This window comes from Centroberyx affinis, unplaced genomic scaffold, assembly GCF_046629955.1.
Source record: "Centroberyx affinis isolate AG114_WGS23_722 - 3 ecotype Tasmania unplaced genomic scaffold, CSIRO-AGI_Caff_v1 ptg000309l_1, whole genome shotgun sequence".
Lineage (NCBI taxonomy): Eukaryota > Metazoa > Chordata > Actinopteri > Beryciformes > Berycidae > Centroberyx > Centroberyx affinis.
In genome coordinates this window covers 399,457-420,445 of record NW_027278986.1, presented here as the reverse complement: position 1 = coordinate 420,445, position 20,989 = coordinate 399,457, and the positions used below count along the sequence as shown (strand labels likewise).

Sequence of the window (20,989 nt, the reverse complement as noted above, 5' to 3'; positions counted from 1 at the left end):
TTAAAGGTCATTCCAAACGGTTGCACCTTGTTGTGCACACACAATAGCCCATACAGTCACCTGTGGTCAGGGAGGAACCTCCATCATATCAGGGGTGGATGACATTGACTGGCCGATATCTGATTTTTAATAAAAGGCCATTAAGTTTGCATGGTTTTGATTTAGAATTTGAATCATTTGCATTGAATTTTGAAAAAAAGTGAGAACAGAGAGCTACAGCCACGGAAGATATCAATCTCCAGCCTCTTGTACTGGTCATGTGACTCAAGCAGAGGCAACTAGTAGGTAGCCTATGATTTATGTACTCACATTTCCATTGACTAGAAACCATTTCAACCAGCCATTTCTAATCAAAGTGTTGATGGATTCCAAGTCGGAGACTGGGGTAATTTCATAATTCTAAATCAAGTATCATTAAAGTTGTGTTGTGCCTAATGGCCGATAATCTTCTTTTCCCACATATTGTGTCTTCTGCAAGGGTAGATGTGTCCTTTGGTCTACTCTTCGTGTCTAGCCTTGATTTAGTTGTATAGTCGTGTTCAGGAATGTGTGCGTGTCAGTGCACATCCCATCAGCACCGCATCTGTGGAACAAACTGAAACAGAAAGGGAGTTGACTACAATTGACTGAGGATCAACAGAGAAGAAAGAAGTGGCTTCAAGCTGCCACACCTGCATTCTGAGCTCTCTCATGATTGGTGTTAGTCAAGAATCTCCTTTGAGACTTGAAGCAGATGGCACACTTCAAACATGCTGGTATGTTTTCTTTACACACAATCAGATTTAGTTGCTCGTGTAACTCTCTGGTTGAAGATGTGTCAATCAGTGAAATCACCTGGTCTGTTGTTTGGTTGGAATGAAAACCTGCAGATCCTTGGCTCTCCATGGCGCATGGATTGACATAACTGCTCTATATAGCTGCCCATTTGGTCCAGCAGGTCTTTGTCGTCTTCTACAATTTATTTTTGGGCACATGAAAGAAAGTCTCTGTTGATCAGAGCAGTGAAGTTGTCTTTTGTGGTGACACGTGTTTCTGTTTGCAGGGTTTTCAAACAGATCAGATCAACAAATCAGTGTTAAAATTTTAAAAACATTTTACAGGATTACAAAGAACGAAAGTAACGTATAGTAACCCACCTAGCTGCCTCATAATAAACAGACATCAAGCTTGTCTGTGATCTTATTATCTCAAACCACAACGTTCACTGATTCTGAAAGTTGGCAGGCTATAAATTAGTCTACTTGTCATTTATTAAGCATATTTCCCCACCATAATTTCTTTGTGCAGTCAACCACTTTTTAGGCTGACATAAGCCTAAATATAAGATACATTAATAGTCTACATCACAGTAACTAACAACAAACTGATGTAAGCTATATTAGGATAACCCTCTTATGAGGGGGAAGCATAAATGAATGCATTAATGAAAATATAATTGCTTTGTGTTCATATTAGTGGTTGTCTGCCTCGTAATAGTTTATCCTCCTTTTTATTTACCACTACTAATGTTAAGCAGTATGAACCATAGATAGGGGGGCCTCTTAGTTGGATCACTTCCTTTTTAAACCACAGACACACACACACACACACACACACATAGGTGCAAAGTGACACATACACACACAGGAAAAGAACTAAGTGCATTCATACAGGAAATAACCCTGATAATGGAAAGCGCCTGTTGTTCTCAGTTGAAGATGAAGTCGACGGTGATGATGAGGAAGATGGCTGCTGTCTCTACCAACACACTCCTTCTGCTCTGCTGCTGCTTCGTCACCTCCACAGGTACAACCAGCCATTTGTTATTAAGGGTGGAAATAGGGAATTACAGTTCTCCAAATTGCAATTAGGTTTTTTTTTTTTATTTTATTTTCTTTGGCCAGTAAAAGTGTGTTTTGACTGAAGTATTGTAGGCCTACTTCACCACATTTCTAACCATTGCAGAGTTTAAATCATCACCTCACAAATTGGCCACTTTTAATGACTTGATTCCTGCTTTACTTAGTATGATTTTTCTTTCACTTTAAAGAATCGAGTTTGGACTCTCTGTCCGCTTGTCCTCGTTTTGTATTTCATGGGAAGGATCATGTGTAGCAACGTCTGTTCTTCAAAGTAACTTTTACTCTGAGTATATTTTAAAATGGCTTCTTTGGCACTCTTTTCACCCTTGATTGTCAGCTGAACTGACTCATCTTAATACAATGGGGTTTTTTTTTACCCCAGATATTTTGTCTGTTGTCCTGTGAACCAGGAGATTTACACAATATAACCATACTAGTCTTTTGGCATGTGGGGACTGTAGGGTTCGACAACTATGAGTGAACTGTAGCTGCTGATAGCCACCATTTTGCGTCGATATTCAACATCTTTAAATTTGACAATTTTCATGACAAAAAAAAAACAAAAAAAAACTGAATATTCAGTTTCTTTCAGAATTGTATTCTTGTCAGGGTGGAAAAGCCTCTGAAACAGTATTTATACCATAGCACACAAAAATTCTGATAGTAATAAAAATACATGTGTGAAATCTGATCGAAATGTCTTATTCGAATCAATCAGGTTAAGGCTTCCCCACAGACAACCGGTGAAAGAGAGAACAGGCCTTAGATAATTGCCGGGTGAAGTTGATAGTAATTGTTGGTAGAAATGTTCGTCCTTTCCGATATGTGTCTATTTTTAGGGTATTTTGAGTAAATTGGAACAAAATCATGTTTTTTTTTTTTTTTTTTTTTTTTTTTTACAAAAATACAGCAAATCGGAAGAAGAAATGGCCAAGTAACTTTTTATGCGGCCGAAATTTGCTCTATTGAGTTGGCTTACATTACAGTAATAATGTGTCTTTATGAAGCACTTTTTCAAAAATAGGTCACAAATTGCTATTAGATGGCAAACCAAAACCAAAAGCAGTTGACCCACCCACAAAACTATAAAAAGAACTAACAATATAATTAGTAACAAAAGTGGTAATGACAAAATGAATAATAGGGAAGAATGAATACATGAATACAAAATTAATAGAATGAACCCAAAAAAATACATAACAAATACTGCAAAAATAAACTATATAAAATAACAATTTTAAAAATACCTAATTGAAACAGATATCATGTACACAGTAAGAGACAACAGCTTTTAGAGGATATGCACAATACAAAACATGTAGATAATCATTTCAATATAGACTGAATTCTGACAAAGTGCAAATATTAGAGTAGTAGAGTATTTTTTCCTGCTTTGCTGCGTATAGATTGTTTTTCCTCTCAGTCTATCCTACCAAGTGTAAAAATTGCAATAATGTTTTTAATGATATGTAACATAAAAATGAAATGAGGTATCATATGATCATATCATCATATTTTTCTGGATAACCTGGACAAATTACAAAATAATTAAATTGTAATTTTTTTTTTATCTATGCAATCACCGATATTATAATGACAAAAACTCAAAGCATAGTTTATTATTACCTATTACTATTACTGTTACATATTTATAAAAATGCATAGATATGCCTAACTAAATAAAATGAGCAAACATCAAACAAAAGCTGTTTTTAAGTGTCGCAGATAAAGAGTTAAAGGACTTTTTACTGCCAATGACTTAAATGTCAGAGTTGTTTTCCTGTTGATTTCCTGTACAAGGTGAAGCAAAGTCTTTCATCTATAAAAAAAAAAGGTGACATGAAGGCATGTTGTAACTATTTTAAGCCTCCAGAGATTCTTCTTTTACTTCCTGGAACTAAATTGTTGTAAACTAAGTAAAATGTATTTAAGTTTCATTCTAAAATATGATATTCACAGTTTGAAAAAACACAATTGCAGAAAATAACCACCTCTATAGGTGTTATTGCTATATTCTATTGGGAAACATTGGGAACTTATGGCACGGCACACTTTCTAGATAGATAGTTTGTTCATGTGTTCAGACCTAACACCATAAGCTACGTGACAGTCAATAGACAAACTCTGTTTTTCCACTTTGATGGATTTAACCATTTACCATTTCCTGCAGTTAGTTTCACCAATAATGAAACTCAGTCAGCGTTACATTCTCTGATTAGAAATTTTGTATTAGGTATGTACTGGGAAATACACTTTTCCTATACCCCATGAATACATATAAATAAAATTGACTTTTCTTTGTTTCACTTGATTTTTATGTTTACACTTATATATATATATATATTCCTTTTTTCAGTTGTAAACAGTAAATTAGTGACAAACAAAAGAAATCTAATCTTTGTCTTAAAGTTTTGACCTTAAACAAAGTCAGCAGTGTTTAGCAGTGTGTTGTGTCATTTCTCAGCAACCTGTGGTTTTAACAGTGAAACTCGATTGGACAGCAGGATGAACGCAACCTCAACACAACCTTGCGAAATAATTTTTGTCAGAGGGCTGCTCATTGTTTCTATTTGTTACTTCTATGAGCTCGAATACCACAGATCATTGTCTATGACAGTGGGAAAGGAATTGTACAGCACACTGGTGCAACAGGGTGTATTCACATAAAATGTGAAGAAATGACAGAAATAGATTTGCCCAAACAGTTTAATACCTAAAAATAAACCAGTCAAACTTGTTAGTCCACTTTTGACACTTTCAGTGACTGTTGACTAACAATATTTGTCTCATCAGACAAGTAATGTGTATTCAACCAACATCTAGTAGACTATAAGGGGCATCTCAAGTGCTAATCAACAGACTAGAGTATCAGCAAGGAAGAAACACATTCCTACATGTCGAATTGCTTCATGAATCAAGTGCTTTACCATCCTATAACCTTATAATCAGTCTCGCACACAGGAATTATCTCTCCTGAATGGTATCCCTCCACTATGTTCTCTTCTATCAATAAATGATGTTCTAAAATATTTGACCAAAAGTCAATTGAAAATCACAGTAGTGGGATCTGTTGAATATGTTCACCAACGTGTTAAATGTCAGTTTTCAGACTATTTTCATGGCCTCATTCAAATGAATGGGAAGTAAAAACCTGAATGCTACAAACTCGTTTAGCTGCATCTGATCTTGGTGAGTAGTTTATATTCTGGTTTTCATGGCAGTCAAGAGCCAAATAACCCCCATGTTAAAACTATGTGGAATATTGCTTTAATCCTAACCCATTTATTATTGTGCCTAAACTTAACCATAACCTTAACCAATGTTGTTGACAGCCGACCAACAGGCTATTCATAGCAATTTGGCCAGCATGGTTAATTATGAAGCAAGCTCAGTGGGTTAGCAAGCTAACTTTGGGCTTAACCCTGGCTTTTCAGTCACACAAAGGCATCTCACTTTTAATGGGGTCACCATCACATATCACGATGCTGCACAGCTAACCTGGGGCCAGTTGCATAAAGCTAGTTTAACTTTAGTTTAACTGACTGTCTGTTCCTTAAATATTACAACTGACTTATTTTGAGGTAGGAAAGTTAGCCGCCTTCCCCCCTGGCTAATCTTGAGTTAAGAACTTTGTTGTTATGTTATATTGAGTCAGCCTAACTGTCAGAGTGGGACGTTTAAATACTGAAGCTGTTTCATAAAAGATGGCAAATCTTTGTTTTTGGAAAGAACCTTAAGAAGGGAGCGAGTGTTTAGTGACAGAAACAAGCCATTAGAGATCAAAAACAATCAAGTTTAATCGGGTTTAAAGTCAACTTTATAGGATAGATAAATAATAGATTTAGATTTATAAATAACAATAAATAGATTAAGATAAGTAAGTCAATACATTGGGACAAAAGGAAGGCCATGAGAGGAAGAATTCTAGAATTCTTTCTTCTACTGTAGTGGGTTATAGAGGGTTTGGCTTGGCCCTGGTCAGATACCTTTTCCCCAGTGCTGTGAATCTTTCTGTAAGTGTCAGCAGACCAGAGAGTCAGTGTATGTAGAGGGAACTTGTGTATGATGGAAGTCTATAAGACATTTCGATGGTGAGATTTTGCAGATTTTGGTGATATGGTCGAATGCATGACTGGTAGACCTGGATCGTGGGTTCGTACCTCTCTTCCTCTCTCAGCACTTTAAGATGGTTTACTCTTCCTGTTGCTTCTTTTTCAGTGCTTGCTACATGAGTGCTCCGCTGCATATTTCCATGAAAGGTCACTCCTAGGAATTTTACCGTGGGGGTTGTGTGTAGAATCTGCCCAAATCATTTCGCCGTTGCTTGTTTTTCTTTTCATGGGTGTCTGGAAAAAATCACGCACTAGGTTTTCGACGGGTTAAGTTTATCACTCCACTAATTTTCAATTTCTGCCATGTCTACATTGGTTGTCAGGAATGACGCATGTGACGCAATAGTGAGGTGTTTTAATGTCGCCTTCTTTACATGCCTTCCAGCTTTGTCTGCACTGTGACATCGCCCCAAAGAGAGAGTAGACAAGAGACCTCCTTGTTGGTCTAGGCACTTAATTATTCCTTAGGATAACTATTATAATCAGAGCATGATATAGTAAACACAACTGACCTGGTAGTGATTAAGTGTCTTGCTCAATGACACTTCAGCAGAGTGGAGGTTTGAGCCCAGGTCATCTGGTGGAAGGACAGTCTCTTAATTTAGCCAGATTGTTGAATAGAGTCCTTTCACTAGGGTTTGACCAATATGGGTTTTTGAAGGTATATTTAAATTTGAAAAAATAACAGTTATTTAGTCTTCCTCACAAAATTCACCCCTTGTCAGGATGGGAAATTCCCTGAAATAGTATTTAAGCTGTGTTCAGCAGGCAAATCCAATTTGTTTTTCAAATTTGATCTCTAAGGCTGACTGCCCACATTGTCATTTACAAGTGACCAGATCAGATCTGTGTGTTTAGACAGTAGTGTGTCATTTGCTGTCGTCATGACATTGGTTGCCATAGTAATGGTGCAGGCCGGGCGCACACAGACAGATGCTTTCTGTCTTTTCGGTTAAAGGAATAGTTCACTCAAAAATGAAAATTCTGTCATCATCTACTCACCCTCATGCCAAATGAAACACAGGTGAAATGTGTTAGTCCATATAACACACAGGGAGGTTGCCAGCACAACTTGGTAGCAGCCTTCTCCAAAACAACTGAAGTCAATGAGGACCTGTTCTTTAGAGTTCTAAAACAAAAACAGCCAAACAATTACACTGTGAATAGAAAGACCTATACACCATTATTTGTTGCAAATCAATCAGCTGTAGTTAAGATTTGCACTAAATAATGGTGTAAATATACTGTAGGTCTTTTTGGAACTCTGAAGAACTGGTCCCCACTGACTTCAGTTGTTTTGGAGAAGGCTGCTATGGAGTTGTGCCGGCAACCTCCCTGTGTGTTATATGGACAAACTTCACCTGTGTTTCAACTGGCATGAGGGGGAGGAGATGATGACAGAACTTTAATTTTTGGGTGAACTATTCCTTTAAACAACTCTGGGTGCAACAAGCTAGTAACACAGAAGTTCAGACATTGCCTATTCTGACTTTTTATGAGGCATTTTCTGGTGATGAGACATCAACAGTAGAGGAGAGTGGTATCTGCCATGTTGCTGAGGAGACAGGAAACCTCTTCATCTGTCCAAGCGCCGCTATTCTCTTGCTGGCTCTCCTCCATGTTTGTTCTCTGCTCTTGTCACAACCTGTGACATCAAATATGTGTTGTGTGTGTGTGAGTGGGGGGGGGGGTGAAGAAAAAAACACTTGAAATCTGATTTCAGTGGTCAAACTGAGTTATATTTTCCGAGGCTTCAGAGACATTTTCAGAGACATTTTCAGAGAGTCAGAGAGATTTCCGGAGACTTCAGACATTTCAAACCACCCAAGAATGTGGTTTAAATGTGGTTTGAAAAGAAAAAACATATCCACCTTGTATCGGAAATGCAAAAAAGTTCTGTCTGATCATAGCATTAAACTCTCCACTGAAACTGACACTAAATATGTAATCAGTCAAACTGCATCATATCCATCATATCAGACGTGGACCACACTGACTGGACCAGATCCGATTTTTAAGAAAAGGCCAATATTGGCTCCAAATATCAGTCTTACCCTACCTTTCACAGTCTTTTTTTAAAAACATGTTAAGTGGAGGTGTGGCGAGGACCCAAATGCAGGACAGCGAGGCAGGTGGTGATCAAACCCCAAGACTGGGTGTTTAATGTTGCAGGTTGCAGGTGACACAGGAAACCAAACACGAGGGCTCTTCACACATACACTGACACATGTAACAGAAAGCAATGATCCGACGAAGACTGACTAGAGAACAAGACTAATATACATATGGGGGGTGAAATGAGGCACAGCTGGGGCAGACAGGAAACATGGTACACGTAGAACTAAAATAACTAGACAGGGAAACATAATACACAAAGAAATACAAAACCTAGACAATGAACAAAGGCAGAAAGTCACAACCATGACACATCAGAGTAAGTTCTGTAATGTATTTGAATTAAATTCAGCAAATTTGCATGTGATTATTCAGGACAATCCTCACTAGAAGCCATTACACCCTAAAATAAATTTGATGCATGGTAAAATTGACTCCATTTCCTTTCTCTTTACTTGCCTTCCTTTCTCCTCCTCAGTCTCTCTGGATAGGTGTGACCACTATGCTCAGGCAGGCCAGGCCTTCAGTTTGCCTCTGAAATACAAAGCCTACAAGAATGCATCACATAGCCTGAAATGGCTGCACAAAGATTCAGTCATCGTCTATCAGAAACCAGGGAAGTTTTTCATAGGGAGTGAACGGCACATCGATCAGCATGGATCCCTGAAACTGACAAACCTGATGAAAGGCAGCAGAGAAACATACACCTCAGAGATTTACAACAGTGATGGGGCGCAAATCCATACGGACAACGTCCTTTTATGTGTGTTAGGTAAGTAACCAGGGATTGTGGGTACTTTTTTTTTTTTTACTTTTATCTATCCAGGTTTATGTCTGCCTAAAAAAAATATTAGGGTTTCTCTAATGTATTGTAATGTAATGTGATGTAATATGATGCAATGTCATTTAATTGATCAAATGAATCTACTCTAATCAGTATCACTTTGCATTGTTGTATCACAATGCTGATACTGGTTAGAGTAGATTAATTTGATCAATAAACAAACATTAGAAAATGAATTAATTCAATCAATAATCATGTCATTAATTATACGGTTGCCCCATGAAGTATTCAATCCACTACAGCTTTTCCACACTGTGTTTTCTATGTCATGATATTATTATAAGAATTATTACTGTGTGTTTATAATGCCTTATAAGAACCACTCTAATCTAAAATAATCTAATCTAATCTAATCAGACAAGGTCTCAAAGCCTGCAGTGACGCTCAGCTGTGTCAAATCCACTGTCTCCTTCAGCTGCAAGGTTGCTCAGGTGAGAACATATGAGAAATTTACTGAAACATATTAATCCATCATGCTTCAGCTGTTTCAGTTTTCCTTCTCTAAAACTAGACTTGCAGTATTGACCGCAAATATGTAAGATTGACTCTTTGCATTAAATGACGTTCATTGCATGGTCATAATAATCCCTTGAGAAAATGTCAGAATGTATCATAAAGCATTGTGTATCCGGTATGACAGTGTTATGAGGTTGTTAAAAGCTATATATTTACCTGATCATGACTCATGACACATCAAATGTGTTATGAGCTTTAATACCTTACAAGTAAACAGAAAGTAGAAACACAGTCAAACACATTTGTGTATTTTTAATGCATTTTGTATTGTTCATTTATTTACACTCTACACCAGTGGGGACATGAAAATTAAGAGAAAGATTAGTTTGGCCAGCAAGCCTGTTCACACTGCAGAGTCTGAAGCCATTGTGGAGCTCTGTTTTCTCCACAAACATATCCTTTTGTCTGTATTAAGCTGCCAAAATTAATTTCTGCAGCAAGCACCCCATGACTTTGATTCACGAAATTAATAATTAAAATGATAACTAATTTGTTTCTAGTGAGATTATGATTAGCATGTGCTTATGATGGCTTGCAATACCGTATGACCAAATAAATATGTAGTCAATTGATAAATATAAAACCTCACCAGCCTCACAACTGTGCCATACCATATTCATGATATGATATGATATTTATGATATGATATTTTCTGATATACAGTACTGTGCAAAAGTCTTAGGCATATGTAAAAAAAAAAAAACATAAAGCGAAGACGCTTTCAAAAATAATTAAATTAAGTTTCTAAATATCAAAAAATGTACACTAAAGAGCAGTCTACTGACACATTAATTCAGAAAACAAATAAATAAACAATAAACATCAAAATTCAAAAGACATAATTTATATAAAAAATCTAGGGTGCCTAAGACTTTTGCACAGTACTGGATATTCCCACTGTGAATATATAATTTCTTATGACCAACACTGTCACACAGTATCCTTCATGACAGATGCTACACATTGTAAAAAATCAGTTTTATTGGTGTCCTTACCCAGTATCTGACCCAGTATCGACAGATAGTTCTGTCTCGTGCACATGCTAACACTTTAGCATACAGGATGTTTAGCATACAGATTAGCATTATCCAAAGAATGACGATAAACTTTTAAGCAATCCAAAGCTCATATTCATCATTAGTGAAGTCCATCGAATCAACAGCACAAAAATGTTAACCATCTGGCTATCTTCGAAGTGTCACTGGAAGAAAGATCTTCTGCCATTGAAAGTGTATTCTTTTAGTTGAATTTTATTCTATTTAACCAATCACCCAAATAAGCCTGGCAGGTTTAGACACATCATTAAAATTAATTAATCATCCAGCCTTAGAGCTGCTACAAGTTCTCATTTTGTCACTTTTAGGATAATGCTAGTAGCCAACGATTACTTCACATACTGTATGCTAAAGCGTTAGCATGATCACTGGACAGGGTTACTGTATCTACTGGAGACACAGAGATGATTTAGGTGCCAATCCTCCTCTCATATTGGGTAAGGTTACCAGTGAGCCAAACCCCCAAAAAGCCGGTGTAGTCCTGTCCGCCTTGTTGTCTAGTGTGCAGTGGTTCTCAACCTTTTTCATATCAAGGACCCCTAATTTAGTCCACATTAGAGCCACGGACCCCCATTTGATGAGATTTTGTCCCTCGGACCCAAATCTGAGAATATTTTTATTGTCAGATATGATTTTGTCCAGAATTCCATGACTATCTGTACTGTAGGTAGAGAGATAACAGTGAAACTATGATCAAAATAGTCATTCTAAAATGACAAAATAATGAAGTTTAACAATTCATCAATTTGCTGGGGACCCCCTGGAATGCCCTCAAGGACCCCTGGTGGTCCCTGGACCCCATGTTGAGAACCACTGGTCTAGTGCACCTATCTAATCCATCCATCCATGATGTTTGTACCCGGCAGGCCCAAGATGTCACCTTTAAATGGATTCAGAATGGGAAGGTGGTGAAGGAGACCGAAAAGACTCTGACTCGGACTCTGAAACAACTGACAGCAGAAAGCAGCTTCATCTGCAACGTTTCCAACCCCGTCAGCCATGAGCTCAGCGAGCCTGTTAAATCAACCTGCGATAGTCAATCCAGTAAGTATTATACTAGGGTTAAACCCATATGTCAGTTTGTGCATATATGGTGTCAAGATTGGCCTTTTATTAAAAATGGGATCTGGTCCAGTCAGTGTGGCCCACATCTGATCTGATGGATATGATACAGTTTGACTGATTACATTCAGTATTGATTAGAATTGATCAATACTACACTGGTTGTCTATGGGAAGCCTTTACCCTGAATTGATTCTAATGAGACATTGAGACATAATGAGACATGATCAGATTCCACAAAAGTAGGCATAAATAAGTTATTATATTATCCTGGGTGTCAATGGAGAGTTTTAGTGTCCCATGATGGTGTAAAATGCTGTTTCAGAGGCTTTTACACCCTGAAAAGAATACAATTGTTGGGGGAAACACTGAATACCCGTGAATAATTTTCAGAATTTTTGGCATGTAAATGGTAAAATTTTAAGATATTAGAATATATAATAGAAACACAAAATATCTATCAGCTATCCACAGTTTCAGTGCAAAAATATCAGTTTCAGACCCTGAAAAACCCGTATCTGTCAAAGCCTATTATCAAAATAACAGTGAAAATAATTAAATCTCCTTCTCTCAGATCATGGCTCCAAGATCCCTGAGAAGTTATTTGGCTTTGACTTCTGGACCATGGTGGGCATCTTAGCCGGCGGAGGAGGTATGTTTGTTTATCAGATCTCTATTGCTGCCCTTTGTAGATCAAGGCACTAACACAGCCAGGGTTAGGGGTTGTGTTTCCACTCTGACCATCCATGCTGCAGATGTACAGTATATACTCATTTACTGTAAGCCTTTTCAGCTTAAACCATCCACAAAATACTGTATATCACATGTCTCTCTTCACAACATATGTGGTAAAGCTGAAATGCCGTGAAATTAATCTTAAAAACAATTACACTCAGTTCATGTTGAAATATACAGTGATTACAGTGTAAAAGTATTTCAAACATGTTGTTAAGCTTTGAGACATTTTTTAAATGTTATTATTGATGTGTGTCTGCCCTCATCAGGTCTTATTCTACTGCTGATTGTCATAACCATCATCTGCTGCAATCGGGCCAGACGCAAGAGACATAAACATCTGAAGGGTAAGAAACACAGACGAACTTGACACCCACTGGCAAAGTTAGGCTTTTACTAATACTACCACTTCTACCACTGCAGTACTCCTCCTAATTCTGCTACTATGAATACTAGAACTACCTCTGCTACTATTGTACTCAGAATCTGTGTGGATCAGAATTGGAATCACTTTAATAAACCTTGTCCAACAGGTGCACAAGGAATTCAACCTGGTTAATTGGTGCTTAGAAATTACAGGGCAGTAACATGAAAAAAAGGGGGACGCACTAGATGCAGGACAAAATGTAACAGGAAATATAATGCAAACAAGATGTACTGTGACAGTAAACTAAACATCAACACCCTGCAAGACAAGACATACTGTATGACAGTCAGTGGTGGAAGAAGTATTCAGATCTTTGACTTAAGTAAAAGTAGCAATACCACAGTGTAAAAATGCTTACTTACTTACAAGTAAAAGTCCTGCATTCAAAATCTTACTTAAGTCAAAGTACAAAAGTATTAGCATCAAAATGTACTTAAAGTAGCAAAAGTAAAAGTAGTCATTATGCAGAATGGCCCATTTCAGAATCATATATATCATGTTATTGGACTATAATTATTGATGCATTAATGTGTTCATCACTTTAATGTTGCAGCTGGTAAAGGTGGAGCTAATTTTTATTACTTTATATACTGCTGGGTAGCTTAACCTATAAAAATATATCATAATTTATTAGTTGATTTATAATTTGTATTAATAATGTAAATCTGCATAGTAACTAGTAACTAAAGCTGTCAAATAAATGTAGTGGAGTAAAGAGTACAATATTTCCCTCTGAAATGTAGTGGAGTAGAAGTATAAAGTAGCATGAAATGGAAATACTCAAGTTAAGTACAAGTACAAGTACCTCTAAATTGTACTTAAGCACAGTACTTGAGTAAATGCACTTAGTTACATTCCACCACTGATGACAGTCGACGAAACATTAACACACTACAAGATATACCGTATGACAGTAGTATCTGGTACTGTAGAAGTCCAGTGTACCATAGTTGGTAACAGTAGTGAGTGTCTGGCACTGCAATACTCTAGTGAACCATAGTTGGTAACAGTGTTGTCTGGTAGTGCAGTACTCCAATGTACTATAGTTGGTAACAGTAGTAATGGGGTAGCCTAGTGACCTAGGAGAACTAAGTGACAGATGTGCAAAATACAACTGGGTTGATGTGCAGATTTGCAGTGTTGAATCACTGTCAGTCTAGAGGATCTGAGGTCTGAAAGCAATGGTGCTCTGAGACTTTGAAGGCTTCAAACCTCTAGTTAAGAATAGCAGTCAAACATAACCCATAAGAGCTGCAGCATGACCACAACATCACCTATAAGCTGCAATCTATTTTGATCACAAAGCAGCACAGGCTTCTTATGGTGGCCGAGGCAACCTAAACCTTCAAAGAGCTGCATAGACGTGTTCTGAGATATTTTAAACTGCTATGGTATTTGTAGTTCTACAATAATATTTTGGAGTATAAATATTATATTACAGATTTAAATGGTTCTTCATCTGAAAGACTGACTGTCTGAACGACAAGGCAGTTTCATTACACATTTTGGCCAAAGGAACGAACAAAAAGACAATGCAGTAGGTCCTATCCATCCATCCATCCATTCTTACCCAACAGACGAGGAGGAGCTTCGTTTGAACTTTTCCCCTGAACAACAACAACAGCAACAACAGCATCGTCATCATCATCATCACCATCAGCAGCAGCCAGCCGGCCACACTGGTCCTCGCCAGCACCGGGCCAAACCGGCCCGCGACCCGGAGCATCCCAAGGGCTCAGACACCACCGGCACCCACCCCCGCCACCCCCGGCCCAGCCCCAGAACCCCTGGACAGGTAAGAGTTTAAATGCTTTATAGAGGCTTTGCATTGTCACAAATGTCCTGTCAACCACAGCTGGTGCCATCATTGAGGTCCACTGGAAAAATGGCTGTGCTCAAATTATGTCTATAACCAGAGATACCAAAAAAAGCTTGTTGTGTTGTGGGTGCAGATCAATTCATCAATGTCATGAGTAAGATAAGTGAGTAGTCTGATAATGAATCGTCATTGTGGCCAATTCTAGACAGTGATCAACCAAAAATTCACAATCAATAAATCATATTATATAAATACTGAATACAATCTATTATGAATAGAGTAACGCATCTAATGACAAGCAGATCAGAGTGGACTTTCCACCTGAGCAACCCTAAAGCCCCAATGTGCCAGCACAAAGTCAGCAAACTAATGACAGTGGCATCTATTTTACTCAAAGACACTAGCATCTCCCAATGTCTCAAACCAAGGCGGAAACAGAACTGGATTAAATTAAATAGCTGTGTCTTATGTGAAATGCACCTCTACAAGTAAGTAGCATCATCTCCGCCCAGATTTATCAAGATCATTATCTAAAAAATTATGACATAATTATCTCAGAATTCTGAAAAGATGTCATTCATTTGATAAAACCAGGCTGATTTGATTTCTGAACAACAGGACTGTGATAATTAGCTGACCAGATACCATGGCTACTAAACTAAACACAAAACTGAACGTGAAATTTCACCAAGGAGGGTTCGGCCCCACCTTATGTCTCACATTCATATATTTCCACACACTGAAACTTGGCAGCTGACCAGTACAACCACTGTCTTCTACACAGGCTTCTTGAAAACACACCAAAATGTCATAACAGCTGGAATGAAGTGTGTGTGTGCGTGTGTGTGTGTGTGTGTGTGTGTGTGTGTGTGTGTGTGTGTGTGTGAGAGAGATCAAGTTCCTTTAATTGTCATATGTGGGTGTTCTTAATAAAAGCATTGGAATGGGTCAGAGGCAACACTCTGCACTGGCGCCCTTGTATTTTTGAAAATACGGAATGAAACTCAGTCAACACATAAATGACCATCCATAGCCCTGATGTACAATTCTATGACTTTTCCATGACTTTCCATAACTTAGCCAGTGTTTCCATGACCTGAAAATGTTATCCCTTCTTGGTATGTTGGTGTTATTATTCTAAATGGGTGAAATTTAGTTGGAAAATACATCTTGATATATTCCTGTAAAGTGACCCATTTGTTAAATTCCCTGGTATTCCCTGACTTTCCCTGTCTGGAATACACCTCTCAGAATATTCCACAATATTCTTCCTATTCAAGTGAGGAAAAAGGAATTTTCACCACAGACAATTGCAGCCCTGGACTATCTACCTGCTGTCCAGGCTGCAGGTTGCCAGTGTGCTGTTTAATTGAGCTCACCTTCATTTTTCCCTTCGCTTCATTGCAGGGCTCAAGACCTGGTGATGAAGGTGGGGAAGAGCAGCCTCCTCCTCTTCCTCAGCCCAGGAAGAAAGCTCCCAAAACGCCGAGAGCGAGAAACAACGTCAACGCTTGATTTTACAAAAATGAGACGGATCCTCTGTCTTTTCCTGGTTTCACCTCCACCTCGTCCTCCCTTCTCCTTTAGTCTCCTCTACGCTATTCTTTCCTGTTTCCCTTCACTCCCCTCTTATGACAAATAGCTCCTAATGTATCAAGGTTTCTATACTACCGAAGAAGATTAAGTATTTTACCAGATGTTTTCTTCAACAGCCATATTTAGCCAGGAAACCACAAGACACTTCACTCCTCTCTACCTTGGTGTGTGAAAATGATGTGGTGAAAATCCTTTAATCAACTCTGTTCTTCATCGAGTAGTATATATTACGTAAGTAAAACTTAAACTGAATATTCGTATGTTCGCTAAAATTTGAATCTCTCATAGTCCTCATTGTATGCAATAAGTTTTGATGACGTCACTCGAGAAACTTCTCAGGAACTTGTCAGGAGAAACTTCTGGGATTTTCATCTATTGGCTAGTATGGACTGATAGTACTACTTGTATGGACCCTAATATAGCAATATATATTTAGCTAAATCTTCTTAGTTTTATAATCATAAGACAAAACATATCCTGGCATTGCAATGTGCAATAATCCTTAATTGTTTGCTAACAGTTCAGTTGCTAGTGTTAGCTAGGAAGCAAAGTAGCCTAATGTTACTGTATTCTCCATAGAAGAGATGAAGGGAGCTTGATAACAAATAAACATGTAATTAATTAATAAACTAACCATTAAATAGGCCTATATGTTATTGTCACAAAGGACTGTACAGAATCTGCACTTGTTTACTTTTATTTATCTAGGGCTGAGCATATCTGTGCCCTGTTACACACATACACTCCTGGGACTTTCAAGTTAAACTTTTCATTTTCGACCATTGCTGTTCAAAACATTCCCAACATTGTTGGGAGTGGAGCAAAAAAAGTTCAGTCAAACTCAAAATGTATGAAATGAGCAACATTTTAAATGTGAAATGCAGGAAATGCACAATATTTTAAATATCAAACAAGCAAACTATTTACTACATCACTGGTGGGGGACATAGACTTTTATGTTACCTATGATAACTTTAACTGTATGACCTGCTTTACCACTGAGTCCCCATTTATTGTCAATGCCGCCCCCTAGCAGCACAAAGTCAACATTACAGTGTGACTAACAAACTAGCGAACAAACGAACGAATGGACGGAGACCGATCCATAGTCCTCCCTTTGGTGGGGGACAACTAGGTTCATGATCCGCTATTCTAAAAACTGTGTGCATATAGCATATAGCATATAGCATATAGCGTGGCAACATACTGTATTTATTGTGGATATAATGTTGTTCACACAGGCTATCTGTATAATATTGAATTAATAGAATTTTAAAACATATTTTACTAGTTAATTTTATAAACTTTGAAAATTACAAAAAAAAAAAAAAAAAAAAAAACTTGTTTGGATGCTTTTTTGATGCTCACTGGCCAGCTGCCACTGTCTGTACAATAGTTCTACTTTTTAGGATGTAGAAACTTGTACCAGTCCTCTAAAATGCTCCTTTTTTCTATTTGTTTGTGTTCTGAATGGATGAATGAAAGAATTGTCTGTGTATATGAATAAAAAATTAGTTACTCAGGTTGGATCCAGGCATGGGGAATATTGCCTTTAGTTGCAAAATTATAGGCTATAGCTTTTGTTCTTTTTTTGGAGACCACAGAGGTTTCAATCTTTCTAGGGTTTGACTAAGATTGGCAAATGGAACAAAATGTAGCTCAAAGAAGTCTGTGTTATCTATAAGGAAGAAAATTATCATAAATGCTTTTCCGAATTGTTAGCATTTTTTTATTTTTTTTTACACCATGTAACACACCTGTGGCTGAGAAAAGCTGGTTGTGTTTCTAAATGTACAATTTGTCTGTCTCAACAGAATTGAATAGAAATGGTTAATCATTTCTGTACTCAACTGGGAACTGATGATTTCATCACTGATGGTTTGATTGATTTTGTGCTTAGATAACGTCAAACTGTGTCAAGTGTCAGGTCAGCTAACCAACTCTGTCACTTTGTCATATTGTAAACACATCTAGCTAACATATCTAGTAGAAACTTGCATAAGGAGTGTCCAGTAGTTGCATGTTAACAATAACATTAATTGCTTTGCTAAATTAGCCTGCCGGCTAGTTAGCTAGCTAACAAAGCTCCAAACAATTGTTAGTTCAGGTTAACTGAGCTGACTCTTCTCAAACTACTCAGTATCGGAAAAATGTGGGGAAAAAATCCTTCCTTAAGACTATTTACTTTTACTTTTACCTCTCTATTTGTAGCCTGTTTAGACTTTATTGGCATCAGCCAATTTTCCAGTGGATCTCCATGATGGAGCCAGATGTAGTGGGACTGTCTATTTTCACATAATTTTGCCAGAAGGCATAAGGGCATAAGGCCTGTGGGCCTTATGCCCTTATTCCTTCTGTCACACTAAGTGGTGTGTGTATGATCCATGTCTGTTCTCAAACTCAAACCTAATAGCAGACTCCAATTAGTAAAAGGTTACAGTTAACATTTTTTACTGTTACTGTTGTATGCCTATCACCACAAATTCACAATTATTTTACTTGAAAATACATTTTAAAAACTCCATTTACAATATCTGGCAACATACCTGGCAATACATGACTGAAGACCTTTTCTGAATCTTTAGGAGCTACTTTTCAATTCAGCATTAATCCAATCCACCAAGCAACTCTTATTTTAATGAAATCTCAATTTTTATATTTAGTTTTTATGGATTAGCCTTTATGTACACTCATTTGAAGAGCATCTCCTAAAGATTCGGAAAAGGTCTTGAGTCGTATTTTTACGGGTACATACCTTTGCCAATATGCAAGATACAAAACTGCCAGATTTTTGAATGGAGTTTAGCATGACAACGCATAAGGTATAAGTGTGGGTAGCCTTCATGTGTGAGAGGAAAACAGTGTTTCACCCTAACAACTGCAAGCTTAGATTTTCTTTACTTTGAAAACTTGAAAGGAAACCGTATACTGTTATAGAAACATATGATTGTCCATATCCTAGTTGTTCCAGCAAACTGTTACAGCAAAAGCTTCTATTCACATCTCAAAGTTTGATTTTTTATTTTTTTCTTCTTTTGTCTTGCTCTTACATCCTCTCCTGTCCTACAATGTTAAACATTTGATGACCACTGTATTATGTATGAATACAATATTAAAGACATTACAGGCAACATGTATGTAGTAGATGTTTGACCTGAGTTTGGACTTGTTTGTGTATCATCTATCCTCCAATGGCATTGTAAACTATAGTATAACATTTTGGTATAAAACCTATAAATCTTTAACCAGTAAAAACTAGATTCGTTTCTCATATTTTTTTTAACCGCATTATCTCAAGATCACAACTTAAATATCTTATTATCTCTAGATATCAAACTTTTTCTTGTGATCGTGATTTGATTAACCCATTATTATGAGATTTAAAAAATGGTTTCCTCCAGATCACAACTTAAGTAGGTGACTGATTTTGGTTAGGTCATGAACTGTTGTGATGATGTCACGATCAGAACTCAAGCTCACTCTCAGAGGATGCTCGCCTAGTTGAAAAGTATGTTGATGGTTAAAAACACAGTTGGCAGTCAATGATTTTTGGTTTCAGTTAGCAAAGTCTGGTTGCTCATGTTTTTACACTCCCATTATCTTGAGACCACAACTATTGATATTATTACCTTGTTATCTCAAGAGCACAAATTAATGGTTTTGCTGAAATCACAGCTTTTGTCCCATTATTGTTTCCTTCATGAGAGACAAGCCTAGTAAAACTACTAAAGTGCAATTGACAACGTCAGAGGGAAACTTCCCGATTGACCAAAGCATCAAGTTTTACTTTAGTCAGGGTATGACGGGCAGAAATTGCAACCACAATCAGTTACATAATTAAGCTGTGATCTTGAGATTTTCGTATGAGATAATTAAATTGGGATCACGAGAAAACAAAGTTTGATATCCAGAGATAAAGAGAGAAAAATAAAAAGATCTCTCTCCACAAAAACATGTGTATCAAAGTTTTTTTTTTCAACAATATGTTTATTGAGTTTTCAACATTTTATAAAAGTAAAAAAAAACAAAAAAAACCCTCCCCCCCCAAAAAAACCCCATTATGTATGCATACTTACAAATATCCAATATTATAAAAATATAAATATATACATGATATATACATAGAAACATACATATTAATGAACAAACAATATTAAAATGATTAAAAATAAATCAATTAAATTAACTCCCATTACATAATTGGTAAAATAATAATAGTAATGACAATAATTATTTAAAAAAAACAACACAAAGGGGGTACATTACAATAGTAGCACTTACAATAACTAAATATTCATCACTTATATTGCACTATTGCACTAAAACAGTTGCTTAAATGACCTCTATTGCAGAGGCTATAATTATCCTTCCCCAGACTCGTCCAACATATGAGATAAATCCTTGTCCCTAATATCATTTATAAATGGGCCCCAGATACTTTGAAACCTTTCTTGTTTGTCTTTGAGTGTGTATGTAATTGTTTCGAAAGGTAAAATCAAACAAGTTTTTACTTGATAAGAGAAGCAAAATTTGACATTTTTTGACATTTTCTTCTAGCATGGCAACATCCAGTTTGGTTGTAAAAGGTAAACATGACGTCAATGTAGTAACATGGTAGCTTGTAGAAAGAAAATGTACTATGGAGGAACCACTGTGTGCTGCTCCATTTACAAGGTACAATGCTGTATCTTTTTATTTGTAAGTATGTTTGCATCTGACTCAAATGTCTACATTTCTATATGGAAGTATGTCCTTTACATGAAATGTAAACATACCATTTTAAACTGTACTTTGATAATGTTTTAAACCACAAATACATAACAGGAAGCTAGGTCCTGCTATTGCTATCAGTAAGCAGTACGAAATA

At 37.0% G+C, this 20,989-nt stretch overlaps 1 protein-coding gene across 1 annotated transcript; it reads left to right on the top strand.

The window, feature by feature from the left end:
• The first annotated feature begins 693 nt into the window (after positions 1-693).
• LOC139640918 (T-cell surface antigen CD2) lies at positions 694-19,253 on the top strand. Its single transcript, XM_071515121.1, has 9 exons — positions 694-755; positions 1,692-1,785; positions 8,547-8,840; positions 9,270-9,343; positions 11,350-11,527; positions 12,120-12,197; positions 12,550-12,627; positions 14,285-14,502; positions 15,934-19,253. The coding sequence occupies exons 1-9, from the start codon at positions 750-752 to the stop codon at positions 16,039-16,041; spliced, it is 1,128 nt and encodes a 375-aa protein (XP_071371222.1). The 5' UTR covers positions 694-749; the 3' UTR covers positions 16,042-19,253.
• Positions 19,254-20,989: the final 1,736 nt, after the last annotated feature.